Source organism: Polyodon spathula, chromosome 6, assembly GCF_017654505.1.
Source record: "Polyodon spathula isolate WHYD16114869_AA chromosome 6, ASM1765450v1, whole genome shotgun sequence".
In the NCBI taxonomy this organism is placed as follows: Eukaryota; Metazoa; Chordata; class Actinopteri; order Acipenseriformes; family Polyodontidae; genus Polyodon; species Polyodon spathula.
In genome coordinates this window covers 8,439,293-8,454,406 of record NC_054539.1, presented here as the reverse complement: position 1 = coordinate 8,454,406, position 15,114 = coordinate 8,439,293, and the positions used below count along the sequence as shown (strand labels likewise).

The 15,114-nt window shown below is 36.6% G+C and overlaps 1 protein-coding gene across 2 annotated transcripts in view; it reads left to right on the top strand.

Annotated features, from left to right (window-relative positions):
* The window catches only part of zmp:0000000755 (phosphofurin acidic cluster sorting protein 2), a 77,030-nt gene extending 62,354 nt beyond the window's left edge, over positions 1-14,676 (top strand). The window contains exons 15-25 of one of the 2 annotated variants that reach the window (XM_041251966.1): positions 552-658; positions 1,975-2,129; positions 2,654-2,764; positions 4,014-4,116; positions 4,783-4,815; positions 5,988-6,030; positions 6,529-6,571; positions 10,478-10,616; positions 11,618-11,841; positions 12,425-12,538; positions 13,403-14,676. In XM_041251966.1, coding sequence (XP_041107900.1) covers positions 552-658; positions 1,975-2,129; positions 2,654-2,764; positions 4,014-4,116; positions 4,783-4,815; positions 5,988-6,030; positions 6,529-6,571; positions 10,478-10,616; positions 11,618-11,841; positions 12,425-12,538; positions 13,403-13,518 — 1,188 coding nt within the window. In that variant the 3' untranslated portion in view covers positions 13,519-14,676. The remainder of the gene's footprint in view (positions 1-551; positions 659-1,974; positions 2,130-2,653; positions 2,765-4,013; positions 4,117-4,782; positions 4,816-5,987; positions 6,031-6,528; positions 6,572-10,477; positions 10,617-11,617; positions 11,842-12,424; positions 12,539-13,402) is intronic. The other variant, XM_041251967.1, reaches the window with a different exon arrangement.
* Positions 14,677-15,114: the final 438 nt, after the last annotated feature.

Below are 15,114 nucleotides of genomic sequence, written 5' to 3'. Positions count from 1 at the left end.
GTAATCGCACAGTAAATTATACAATAAAGATATGCAACACAGCCACTACACGCTATGCGTAATGTACATATACATCTGTTTTGAGTTTCACTGAATATGTGTTACAGTATCTGTTTATTTGAAAGAGGGAGAACAGTTACATTATTTGTTAGGAATAGGTGATACTGTTGCAAAGGATACAAATGTATCTAGATCTTTTAGGTGTTTTGAGTTCTCTTCGCAGTGAACTTAGTTGAAAAACATCCACTGAAAAGTTTGATTTCTATTGTGTTTTTGTTAGAAGAAATCCATTGCAGTTCATTGCACTGTTTCCTGAATAGTAATGAAGGGGACAAGAGTTTTGACACAATTACAAAAAAGCATTGTTGGCCCTTGGAAGAATGTGTTTGCTTTGTGTTGGTTGTGGTTTGAAGTTGACGCCTAAAGCCACAATGCTTGCGTGGACGTGTTTTTTCTTTCCTGCCAGATCCTACTGGCACCCTTATTAAGCCATGTTATTTGATGTATTTAATTAAATTTAGATTCATTTTCCCTTCCGCTCCCTGTTTCAGTATCTGTCTGAGATTCTACATGAGCAGAATCAGCCGATTGTTTCCACGTGCTCGGCGGCGGACGTGCAGGCAGCGTTTAACACTATTGTTACCAGGATCCAGAGATTGTGAGTAAACCCAAGAGCTGGACCACATTAAAGCCAGCGTCTCCTACTTTTCTCTGTGCTCAGTTTCAAAAGAAACACTGCTCCCTGTACTTCACACTCATATTCGTGCTCTAGTTGTTTTAGTTTTTTAAGCACTATTCTTAAGGAATCCCAAGTTAATTGTTTCCAAATCCAACATAGCACCTGTAGAATTCATGTTAGTCGGCCTCCTATATGCCTATACAGTGGGTGTTGATAGATGGATAGTGCATCCATATTGATGAGCTGTGAAGTTGTATTGAATTGTGCCGAGACCTACAGTAAACAAGCCTACTGTACCTGCAAAGGCTGGGGAGAACTGTGTTCATTGAGAGCAGACACCAGAATAATGTGGTGAACTGTTGAAAAACTCCACAGCTTTGCTAAAGAAAGTAAGACAATATTTTAAAGAGGGTGAGAAGCAAAGGAGCTTGCATAATAGCCAGATAACTTGTACAACCCTTTACAAACTGTATTAGACCCCCTTAGCCAGATATGGTACCAGGAAAAGTATATCCCTGGTTCCGTTTTTTAAAGTAATAATTTGTTTTAAAGTTTTTAAAGTCAAAAGTCGCGTCAGACTATTCTGAAAGTATCCCACTTGAAGACAGCTGTTGAATATGTTTAGAGAGATCAATAAGCTGCAAATACAATGAGTGTCAAATGCTGTCTGTCATTTGAAAAACGAATTGAAATAAATATTAGCTGCTTTGAGCCTTTCATGTGCAAATCAACTGTTTGCACTTTAAGCATATGTTAATTTTTTTTTTTAAAGGGAATTGGTATTTATATTTTTATACGTATGGAAGCCTTCTCATTGTATGACCTTTTCAAACATGCAGTGTTATGTTAATTATGTATGATAGTATCTCTACTATGTATGGAATCATAGTGCTCTGTCTACTTTGTAATAAAGGGTTTTTGAAATACAAATGTGTATTATACATGATTAAAATACATAGACGATATTATACAGCTTTACGATGCACTCTCTGCAGACTATTGTTCTCTCTTTATTGTTCTTACTTTGATAATCACGACTGTGTGTGTAAATGATGATCCCCAAAAATGCAGAGCTTGAGAGCTTTCTTATGATGAATAATGGTTTAAATTGTTATTGCAAAGACATATGAAAGAAGCAATGTCAGAGACTATCCTGATACAGCATGCCTTTTCTTTTTACAAGTTGACCATCGCAGTCTAATTTCTGTCTTGGATTTCTGTGGCCTGGGGTGTGTAGTAATGCATCAGACAATCATCCTGCAATAATAATTGAATACACCTACCAATCTTTTCAGCTGTAACTGCAATTCCCAGATGCCTCCTACAATAAAAGTGGCTGTGGCTGGAGATCAGAGTTATCTGAGCACCATCCTGAGGTTCTTTGTGGAACAGCTGGCAAACAAGACTCCTGACTGGCTCAACTACATCCGGTTCCTCATCATCCCTATTGGTAAGACAGTAACAAGTGACCAGTGTGCAGGTTCACCATGCACATACTCTGCACTGCATGTGTATCTCTTGGATAATGTATACCTCTTATATAACTCATTAGTATAACTAGCATGTAGAGGAAAACTTAAATTCTTAAATAGATAACTTCAATATATATAATTTACCCCCAAGTAAACTGCAGTTTGATTTATCCTTGTACAGTATATAGTCTACATGCATTGCACTGAAATCTTTTAAAGGTGTTATATTCTGAAATGTTAGTATTCCTTTTAAAACCCTGTATTTTAATGAATTTTAATACTGAAAAACTCAACCTTTTAATAATAATCCTCTGAAACATTAAATTGGGCATTTAAAACACACAGTAGTAAATGTGCCTGCTTCAGTGGTAGGAATGCAGTGTTGGAATGCAAGTTGTTGATTATGTCAAGACTTATTTCTGCATGTCATTTTTTTAAATGTATTTATTTATAATCATATCATTTGTTGCTTATGAAGGCCTTGTACTTTTACATTTCTCAGGCTCCCATCCACTAGCCAAGTACTTGGCATCATTTGATAGCAAATTCAACAACATCTTTATGGATACAGCATGGAGGGAGATCTTCTGCAAAACAGAACCACCAAACTCAGGTATATAATTATAGATAATAACAATAATAATGCATTAGTACTATCTTGTTTTGATTCTTAACCATTTTCAAAAGACTTTTATTCCTGTTGACGTTTTACAATGCGTTTCCTCCAAGTGCATCATGGAGGAACTGGAGATCTGGATTGTGTTTACAGAGGCAAGCTATACTAATGCTTCACTTCCTAGAGTACTGTGTATGTGTGAAACTGGACAGCTGTAGTCTAATCTGTACAGAAGAAGCGTGAAGCGATCTGTATTGTAGGTTATACAGACGGTGGAGGATGAATCTGGGTTGGTCCATTTTTATAGAGGTGAGAGATTAGAGGATTACACTTCTGTAAAGAGTCTTATTTCCTGTTTAGACATTTCTATTGAAAAGTAGAACATTGAAGCGTTACAGAATTAGTCCCTTTCAAACACTGCTGTTGTGGAAAAGGCAACATGTCTGAGAGAGCTTGTATTTACACAGAACTGATACCACATTTTGATTGTGAATCTGGAGATTTTCTCTGGAAACAGTAACATTGTAACAGTAGCTATCCCCCAGTCAATTAAGTATCCAGAAGAATGTGGCTAAAAATACTAAATTATTTGCGAATTTGTTTAAAAAATAAATGTTATGCAGTATGTAGCACACAGAAGGCAGCAACAGTAAGTAATGACAATGTTTTAAAAGGTGTGGCATGTTCTCCAACTCTTTACCCCTCTATTGCTAAACGTTGCTTTCAGGCATACCCCTGTAGGTAGGGTTTAGACACCACCCAAAATGTAACTGTGGAGGAGTCACAAACCATTGCTGTGGAAATATGACTGTACAAAACCAGAAAACAAAATTGCCACTATAAAGGTTAATAGGGTTATTTTGCCTAAAGAACTGATCATGAAATACCATCTAGCAGGAACAGAAATCGAAATCTGTTCCACATTTCAGAGTTAGCTTTAACTGGTCAGACCGCAGAGGCCCTGAGCTGAGTGTGATTGATTGATTTAAACCAATATTAAAATAAACTGAAACCACTATGCAATGTGAGCCTTATTTCCAACCCTGCCTCATTTACATCTTACCCTCGGATGCAGAAGTTCTTACATTTGCCTATCCTAAAAAAACTGCTAGTACTTGTTGGATGCAAGTTCAGGTTTGTACTCGGCGATTCACCTTGGGACTGAGTCTTCAGTTGTTGACTGCATTATGAGATCGCACAGCAGCATGCTACACAGTTTCCTGTTTTGTTTTTTCATCTCCTGTAGATAACATCGAAATTGCCAGTCGTGTTAGCCAGTACATAGCGGGTGCCAACATTTCCCATCATTTCCCCATTTCGGAGGCCATGCTCACCTATAAACAGAAGAGGTAAAGAGATCTATCCTGTCTGAATGTGTCAGATAAAAGCATTCTGCACATTTTTTTTTTTTCCTTAAGTTTGACTGTACCGTGCATGAATCTTGCTTGGAGCTTTGAAGCCTCGATCATTTGAAAGAGGTGTTTACCAGGTACAGAGGGCAAGATTAATGCCCTGTTTTTTTTTTGTTTGTTTTTTTTCCCCAGAACAATCAGTTAATGAGCATGAAATGCTGTCTGTCATTGAAAAAGTAGTTGAAGTAATTGAAATAGAAAAAGAATAGCTTCTATGGGCCTTTCATGTGCAAACTGATCACACCTTAACTGTATATTAATATTTTATTTTTAAAAGGAAATTATATTTATGACTTTAGATCTAACATTTTGTTACATTTAAAACAAACTAGAATGTATTTTGTAACGATTGAAGACAATCTGAATTTAATCTTCAAACGTTTCATTTGTTGTTCACTCATAAGATACGTATATTCCACAGATGGGAAATGTTCTGGTTGCAGATCTTAAATCAAAACCAACGCCTTTTCAAGATTTATTTTGCTCTGGTTTTTTTTTTTTGTTCATTTATTTTTTATATAAAAGTAAGGTACAGTATATTTTTTAACCACATATATTTAATATAACTTTTTTTTTTTTTTTTTTTTGGTTTTTGCATTCAAGGAAAAGAAGTTTGTATTTTGATTTTTATGTCAGGTATTTTTTCGTTTTGTTATTTACTTGCAAATTTCTTTAACCTCTCCACACTTTTCCCCTGGCACTGGTTTGGATTTGGTTTTTTAACCATGCAAGTGTGTCTTGTTTTTCTTTCTGTTTGTAAATGCTTGTACTGTAACATTCACTACAGCACTTCTGTCCACTGAGAGCATGAGAAGGTAAAAAAAGAGTGAGGTATAAGTTGGATGAAGCTGCTTTATACAAGTTTGAGGTTCAATACACCATATAAGCTGTAATGTTGACTTATATTTCAGCATGCAGTAGCTGTTTGAACTGCAGGTTAAAGCTTGAGAATGTGCAGCATTTACATTCCCCGGAAAACTACAGCTATGGCTAAAAGTTTTGCATCACCCCTATAGAATTAACACATTTTGCTTTATAAAGTTGAATGAAACCTGATGAATAATGTTACGTTAACATATTGAATTACATACTGTTTTGTAGTTTTCCATATACTTGACAAAAAACTGACAAATTAAAAAAAAAATAATAATAATAATTAACATTTCGAAATCTAACATGAAATACTCTACTACTGTTATGGCTTCTGGTAGACATTTTGTAGTTTCTTTAGTTACACAATGTTAAACAAAAGGTCTAAATTTATATTTTTTTATACAGAATGTCTGTGTCTCAGTTCTAAAGTTCTAGGTGATACAAAACGTTTGTCCACAGCTGGAGAGAAGATGTGCATGGTGGCATCACTTTTTGAAAGGCTAGGCTGCCATGTTGTTCTTATGCACAGCTTTGTCCAGTTTTCATCTTTTCTGTTCTTTGTAGACCAAAATACCCCCACACCCACCCCACATTCCAACAAAGCAATGACCTCACCAGTTATAAGGATTACGCATTCATCTCATTTATCATGGGAAATAAATAATCTCTTAACGTCACTTACAAAGGGATGGTGGCTGAATTATTTATCTTGTGTGATTTTTTTATGTCTTTATTTTTTTTTTAATCTATATTGCATTTATGGAAACCTTGGTTGTTTTGATATGAGCTGTTTGACTTTCTGATCTTGAAATCATTTGTCCTGCAAGATCTGAGACTCTTCTGAAGGTCAAACCTAACGTAACAGGCACTCAAACCAAAGACTTGTTCTGGAAGCAAAAATTAAATCTAGCTCCTTCTTTCTTTTCTGTTCTCAGCCCCGATGATGATTCTTGTCAGAAATTCATCCCTTTTATTGGGGTAAGATCTCAAAAGATGTGATTTAACTTTTGCCTATTTCGCACCACATTATTGAATATCTGTCTAATCAAGATAAAGTACTCTGCATCAAAATATTATGCTGTTTTATAGATGATATAGATCCAACTGCTTTGTCTCATTGCCCTAGTTGTGTTTGTGCTGATGTGTAGTGTTGAGTTTAAAATGGGGTAAAATAGGAGAACCTGTGTGGGCCAAAAGTTTTCAATATGGGCAATAAGGCACATTCTAACCCTGTGGGCATGAGTTCCAGAACACAGTGCTTATTTTGCATGCAAACTGTCCTGGAACTCTCTTCTCCATCACATGTGGTTTATGTATCATCAACCAGAAGTGGGGGAAACACCCCTCAAAGAATTAGGTCGACTTTTAATTGAAATTTTTATTTTGATAGCTTTGATCAGCAAGTCTGTAACAGTTTTTTTTTATATATTGAAATAAACCCTTCAATAAATCTCCTTATTCATTTCCACTTCTCAGGTGGTAAAGGTGGGGATTGTGGAACAGAATCTCTCTGCCTCAGGTAAGACTGTTGTAAATCTTGTCCTGGGGAAAAACGAAGTGAATAAAGGAGATCACATTTGTGTGTAGACATTTTAATGGCGCCAGATCTTATTACAGTCCTTAACTTAATAAATCTGCTTAATGGGGATTCTGTATTAGTATTGTCTTTACAGAAGTAATCCTTTACTGTCAAACAGTTCTCTTTGTTTTACATTGAACACAACATTCCATGGTATATCATGGTGCTTCAGCTATTCCCTTCCAACATGGATCTGTCCATTTCCATGGCACAGCATCCGAATTCCTGGTTTGGGATACCTTCCCTATCTATAAACATGTTTTATCAAAGGACAATATAGAAAAAATATAGACTACATTCACGTGCCTGTGGTATGCATTTCACTAATCCAAATGTTGTTTCTAAATCCAGGAATATTTTTCATAAAAGTATACTGTTATGTATCAAACTCTGAGAGACAGAGAGATTATTGTGTGAGCAGCTGAAAACGCTACAGTGTAAAACCTAATATATATACTAAATGCTAAACTGTCGCAAAAGTACGGCTTAACTTTAAAAGAAATCTAAAGCTGTATACATTATGTCCTGTCAGCGGGGACTAAAATTTGTTGTAAATAGAATTCAGCGCTGTTAAAATTGCTTTCACAGTGTCTAATAGCACCTCTCAAATGTCCTTGATTCCAAGGAATGGCTTTAATTATTATTGAGTCTTGTAATAAATCAGCAAGGCCTTCACAACACAATCTCTGGAAGAGTTATTATCTCTGAAAGTTTCCAACAGCCTTTTTAAATGAGGCATACAGGCCTCCAGCATTTTGCTTTGTTTTCTTGGAAATGAAGGTCAATAAGGTGGATTTTTCTCATTTTTAATTTGTGTTGTAGATTTGAAACCCTAAAGTGTGTTGTGTTCATGAATAACAATATTGCCTCGAATTTCATCAGGATAATGGTGCTAAAAATCCATAAATCTTACAAACAGCATAAACAAAACAAGGATATGAAAATTACACCCATAAAAAAATAATCTGATTGGACTGTCAGACACGGTATTGATTTGGACCCTTTCTTCTTTTAAATTAGTACATTTTATTACCTTTTTGTTATTACTGCTTGATACTGAAGCAGTACTCATTTTTTCTAGCATTTAAAATGCAGGGTTGGTTATAAAGTCAGTAGACCATTTTGCACTGATGGTGGGGGGGTGGGGCATACCTAACCGGCATGAAGGATTCCATCTATATTGTTTCTCATTTTAGTATAAAAAGCAGCACATTGTTTAAATTCTTACTGCGGAGGGTAATTGATTCTCATCACCTTCAGTCCCCAGTTAAATTTCTCAATTTAGTGCCCAAACCCGCTGCATTGAAAGAATCCCATTCTCAACATAGGAGGCTTGTTCCTAGGGAGCTGACATCACTGCCCTGTGACTTTTACTAGTGCGTTGCTGCTGCCACAAGTGAACACCTCATTGGCTAAAATAAATATCTACTTGCTGAAGTGGTTTTTAATTTGCTTTGTGTTATTATATATTGTGTATATGATAACAGTACAATATTAATGCTTTGTTTTTTGGTTTTGTATATTTTTGTTTGTAATGTGCAGTACGAAATAAATGGAACAGTAATTCTAAGTGAAATTGTCTATGTATATTGCAGCTAAGGCATGCGCAGTTAGACTGTAAAAATGGGGAGCCAACTCCAGCACCGCGATATAGCCGAATCCGCAGCATAGCGAGGGCCGATATAAGGAGGGGTGGGTGTATATATAACACATCTGCGCAAAGTGTAAGTAATACCACTTAGAGTAAATGTGATATTTTGAATTTCCACTAGGGGCAGAATGTTGCAGGGAGACAACTGTATTGCTATATTGAGGCTATATGTGATGACTGAATCAGTAATAGAACATGAACAACAATAAGAATACATGAATGATGGTATTTCTTATCCATTATACACTAGGTTTCTCTTTAAGGCAATAAAACATATAGGGCCTGGCGCTACGACGGGGAAAGTACATTAACACGTGCTGCCAGGACATGCCTGTGTTCGCCGGAGGCGCCTGATTTTCCCTCCGAGGTTTGCACATAGGCAAGAGCTGTGCTCCTGGCCGTGTTTGTCCACGGTCTAATGAGACAAAATGGGTGGAGTTTGAGGTATCATTTGCCAAAAGCTATTTTCCCCTCTCATCTGTGGGCTAGTAACAAGTGGAATGTAAACTTGGTCACATGTCTGTCTTATTAGCGCACTGCTACACACCTCTCATATAAAAAGCAGGTCAAAGTAAAAATAAAAAAACAGAAAAAAAAAAAAAAAAGAATTGTTGGCTCTTGACATAGAACGAAGGTGAGTGTATTCGCTGATTTTGAATTAATAAGCAAACAGTAGCTGATTTATGCAGTATACTCTGTTTATATTGCGGACCCACGTCATGTGTTTCTACTGCTTAGCCTGTTGCTGTAAAGGTAACTGCAGCACTATGTTTTTCAATATGTTTACATCAAGTGAATGGTGCATTGTTTAAAGTGGCTGGTAATTTTATATACGTTTCCCTGAAACCAGATACCAGCAAGAGCTGGTTTTCCACGGGTATTGGGTGCAATAGATTGTACTCATGTCCAAATACGTACACCTGAAAATGAAGCAGTACATGTAATCGTAAAGGCCTTCATTCTTTAAATGGCCAGGTACAGTGTGATGCTAAAAATATAGTAACTAAAGTTTTAGCAAATTACAAGGGATCCAGCCACAAGTCTTTCATCCTTTCTTGGTCATCCGTCTCACGGTACTTTGAAAGAGATGACGTGTTATATTTTACTGATAGGTGACAATGGATATGGTCTGAAAAAGATGGTTTATGACACCAGCAGGTTAATTGGACCAATTATTACCAATTACTATTCTAAGTAAGTAATTTAGGGCACAGTTGGAACAAAAACCAGGTGGGACACCGACCCTCCAGGACCAGGATTGGACACCCCTGGTCCATGGTATTTGTTATTTGCATAGATTGACGTGTGTGTGTGTATGTACATATGTATGTATGCATATGTGTGTGCATACTAATGTTGACACATATGTGCCCGTATAATTTGTTTGTTCTGTTTAATCTGCCATTTATGTATTTTTGGATGAATAGTCTAATTGTTTATTGAGTGCGCTTTTCTTTCTTCAACTTCGTTTGTTGTTATCTTGTTTTTTCTTTTCTTTTTTTGCACTTTGCTTTATTTTTTAATATTCAGTCATATATATTTGTATTTTATGTCTAATATGAGAAGTCTGAATTACTGCTTATTGATAATTGCTAATATTTTACGTTAACAGGGGGCCGCACGTGTGCAGTATTTGCCACCTCGATCTTCGGTATTTAAGCACTATGAGTCATTCGACTCGGAAGCACTCATGATAATCTAAAGGACTGAAGCGTTTGCATTTTGTTTAATATTAATTTAATAAAATATGTTTTTAACCTTAATTTCGACTGTTGGACTTGTTTCCTGTTGCGGAGAAGTACAGAGAGCGAATCCACATGTTGCTACTAATCTACTTTTCGAAGGACCGACGCACCTGCACTAACTCGCATATTGAGGGGTGGTCATTTTTGTGACTTTCTGTTATTATTCATTGAAACTAAATGCTTTGTAATTCTGAACAAGCAACCCTATTAAAACCAATATTTCTCAAAGCTATACAACTGTAAACATAAGGTCTGCAATGAAAACAAAATGATTGCACTGTATAAGCTTTAAAACCCTCTCACTTTTTGTGCTTGATTTGCTGGTTTCATCACCTTAGCTAAGTTGCATGTAGTACATGACTTCCTGTACGATATATCATTTGACTTGAATGAGTTTGCAGTAGCAAGGGCATGGTGGATAATTCTATTGTGTATTTTTCTTTCTTCAAGTGGATTCTGATGATGCCACAGTGTGCAATGTTAATCTGCTGACATCCCCTCCGGCCTCTGCGGGCAGCACGTATGGGAAGGAGATGACCTGCACCCCACCCCCATCCCCTTCTGTCTCCAGCGGACTGTCCGGAGCTGGGTACGCCTCTTCTTAACAAAAGCAGCATTTAGCAAGTTCTACACACCGCTTCATTACATGACAGCTTTCTCTCGACTGGTGTCTCCTACACTATATGGATGTAGTTATTCATTGCAGACAAACACATATAGTTCAAAAAATTACAGTAGCAGTTTCATCTTGTACGGTGTATTGGAAACCAACCCATTATAATGATCTGCTTTTCCTTATCTCAAAATGGCGTGTGTCCTGGTGGCACTCCATTGTATTATGCATCTTCATTTACTTGAAAATTTAACTATCCAAATGTATATATTTTTATCTTTTAATTGTGAATAGTGGCCCTAGCACTCTACACTAGTCATGGATCAGGTGCTGATGCTGATCATTGACCCAAAGGATCATTTCCTTCCACCCACTCAAAGAAATTTCACTTAGTCTCTAATGCCAATCCTGCATATACCTTCTGCTGTGTTGTCTCTGCTTACTGATGCACTGTCTCAAGGTTTCTGTTTAGTGAAAGACAATCAAATATTTATGTCTGAGATACTTAATCAATTGCCACCGGGTTTTGGCTGAAGATTGAAAGTGTAAAAAGAGCTGGAATTCAGATTCCTTCATTGTTTTTTCCCTGTGCTGTCCAATTGTAGGCATCTGCTATAAATTAAATTCTTCATAATAAAAGTCTTTATTGAATTATTTTCTTTCACAATATTAAGTATCTCTTAAATGTTTTTTTTTTAACCAATTCTTGTACTTTATGTTGCCGTTCATCCCAATAATAATAATAATAATAATAATAATAATAATAACATATGTAGAAAACTGAAGAGTTTAACAGTTGTTCGCCCCTACTATGTGATAGTTTGTAAGACTGCAAACATTCAGTTCACCTTTAAAAAAATAAGTTATTCACACTATACAAAACAACAATACCATCAAAATAAAATCTACTGCTCTCAGTAGATTTTAACCAGGTTCTCCTCAGGGATTTATTGCTTGCTTGTGTATTTTATTGGCAGCTCTCCGGGTTTAGGAGGAGAGGTGATGGGACTGCAGGTGGATTACTGGACCTTGCAAGGGTCGGAGAAGAAGAAGGACGGGGAGAAGCGAGACGTGGGCATGAAAAATACTCTGAAGAGCAACTTCCGCTCCCTCCAGGTCAGCCGGATCCCCAACAGCGGAGAGCTGACAGCACCCGCCACCATGTCCATGACTGTGGTCACCAAGGAGAAGAACAAAAAGGGTGAGACTTGACGCTAGAATGGCCAGCCCTGGTACTCATGACATTATCGAAGTCCACTGCTTTTTTTATTTAGTCCAAATGACCTCCCAGGTCATCACCATCGCTGTAACATCAACACCAAAATTATCTGTACCAGATGTTGTTGACAAAATGTTTTGGGAACAAACATCTTTATGCATCGTATCAACACACCATCCAGATCAGTGGTTTCTGGTTTCCCTCGAATCATCTTTTGTTTTTTTGTTTTTTAATGAATGTTTTCAAAGTGCGAGTTCTTTGCTCTTTCCACTCATCCAACTCTTATATTGCCGGGTGGGTTTTGTTTAGCAGAGTCCTTTTATTATTATAATAAGACTTAAAAGTGTAAAATGTTTGCCAACATGACAAAACCGACAAATTATTGGCAGGCATTGTTTCCCAACATTGTCCACATGTCTGGTTGGTTGCTCCACACAGTGTGGGCCAACAAAACCAGGTTGCTGTGGAAAAACTGACTTTTGGTGTATGTTCAGTAAGCAGTGTGGCGTGGTGTTCCTTGGAAATTGGAATGCTTTACAGTCTTTGTTGTTTTTGTTTTGTGCAGTAATATTCCTCAGTAAGAAGCCCAAAGAGAAGGAGCTTGACTCAAAAAGTCAGGTGATTGATGGGATCAGCAGGTTAATCTGTACTGCCAAACACCAGCACACCATGCTTAAAGGTACATCTGTCAAAAGCACTGGAGCAGAACTTAGTCTATATTCGGTGCACCAGTTACTAAAAACTGAAAATGCTTTGATGTTACAAGTAGCTCTCTCTTTTAAATGCAATACCCCCATCTTCTGGTTTAAAACTTTATTACGGGTACTATTTAAAATAAATGAGTGTTTCTTTTTACATTCGTTTCATGCATTTGCTTACAGTAATTCCCCAAATTGACTATAAAACAGTTGTGAATTTTATTGATTTTAATCTCTTTTCTTAAATGCCATTCCTGACAAATGATAATCAGTTGGAGATAAACAGTTTGGTCACGCTTTATTTTAAAGGCTGTTTTTTTTTTTTTTTTTTTTTTTTTTTTTTTTAAACTGTTAACAGACAGCCAATAAACATGTTAATGTGCATTTATTTATTTTCTGTTAACTGTTAATTAATAATATGCAATAGGCCAGCTAAAACTGCAAACACCAGTGTCTTATGGGTTAATAATCAAACAGCAGAGCCCTATGGATGATCAATACCCAGTCAATCATATGTCCATGTACTTCCAATAAACATACACACTATTCATGCATTTGACACACATACCCTGCTAATATATAAACTACAAGAGATTACAACAGGAAGAGTACAAAACACTAACAAGCTCCATATATCAAACCCAAATAAGGAATGTCCTTATCAGTAACTTTCCACAAGTCTTTGCATTGAGCTTAAAGAAATACACAGACAAAGCAGAGCAACATATCAAATAGAAAAAAATATTAGAAAGATCACACTTATTCTCTCAACAGCACAACCTGTAGCCTGTGGGATGAAGGCAGCCTGTGTGCTCTTCTTAACTCTTGCTTCCTCTTCCCTACAGTCTCCATCGACGGTGTGGAATGGAACGATGTCAAGTTTTTCCAGCTGGCTGCTCAGTGGCCTACTCACGTGAAGCACTTCCCTGTGGGAATATTGGGATACACCAAACCAGTGTAGAGTCAGTTGCAGCTGAACTTTTAAAAGAGAAAGAAAGGGGGCAGAAAAACAACAACAACAACACTAAAATAGAGTTTTCCTGTGGAAATTATAAACCTCAAAAGTTGTCCTTCAGTTATTTTGTTATATTTTTATTATACAAGGCAAGGAAGGAACACTTTCTTTTTTTTTTTTTTTTTTTTTTTAAATGCTGCCACTCCGAAAAACATAAAAAAAAAGAAAACAATTATTGTTTTTAAACATGGCAGCTTTGTTTGCACTTTAATTATTGTTTGTATTATTTCTGTGAAAACTAACATGGATGTTTGTTACAACAGCAGCAGAGCAATGGAAGACAGGTGGTGTGTGTGTGTGGGGGGGGGGGGTCTTTACTGTGGTGAATATAGAGAAGATTGCTGCTGTGACACTAGCTAGGGATTTCTTCACCTGTTTTAAATGCTTTTTTGACTTACTGCCATTTTTAATATAAGAATGTTAGCAAATGCCTTTTTTTATTTTAAAGCACACTGTGGATTAGAAGCAAAAAAAATAAAATCATAATAATAATACAAAAGAAAAACAGATGCAGAGACTTTGAGTAGAAAATGTAGAAAAAGAGTGCTGGCATTCAGAACTTGACTACAGAAGCATGGCATCAACTTGTGACAAAAGACTCTGGGAACCTCAAGAAGGGATGAAGTGACATGAGCTCTGCAGGTCGCGATGAACTGACCAGGGCTCTCCTTTCGCTTACAGCTGGACACCAAATTGAAGTACATAAGTGTTCACTGTTTAATTCCTACAAACCCTGAACTTGTGTTATGATTTTTATTATTTATAATTGAATCTCTGGAGCACTATTACTGTTTTAACAAAGTGTTTGGATGGGGGATGGGGTCAGAGCTTGATTCGTACTGCAGCAACCAGTGGTGGTTTCAAAAGGAAACCATTGAAAAGCAAGAATCTTTTCCCTTCTGTTTATCTAAATCTGTTTCAGCTACAGGTTATTCTTTGAGTTTGACCTAACTGATAACAGCAATTCAATTCTAGTACTGTTTCACCTTTTCCCCCTCCTTTTCATTTCAACAAAAGTTGATATTCCACTTTTTTAATGTATTATTTTTTGTTGTATTTCCCCATAATACCATTCCACTAACACTAGTATTCGGAACACAAATAGCACGGTCTCTCAATTATCACTCCCGACTACAGCGTTATAAAGGAGGAGCACTGTATTTTATATTTTTGATAAGTATACTTTTCTGTGTGCACACTTCACACTTAATAATAACAAAATGGGAAATAATAATAATACTGAATTCAGTATTTGACAGGTTCTGTAGGTCTTCATCAGCACCTTTGTATGCACTATACCACCCGTTTTAGAAATTGAATCTAATTCATGCTTTTAGCTACTGCTTGGGGCCATACATTTTATATGTAGATGCCTATCCCCTGTCGTAGGTTTAGCATTCATAGATGCTGAATGGATAGATGACATGACCTATAGGTGTAATTTTTTGCATTAACACTGGTAATCCTACAGAGGCTCCTGGAGCACATGGTCAAGTTTTCAAGCAGTGTTTACCAGGATCTGTAATGATCAAGATTGGTTAA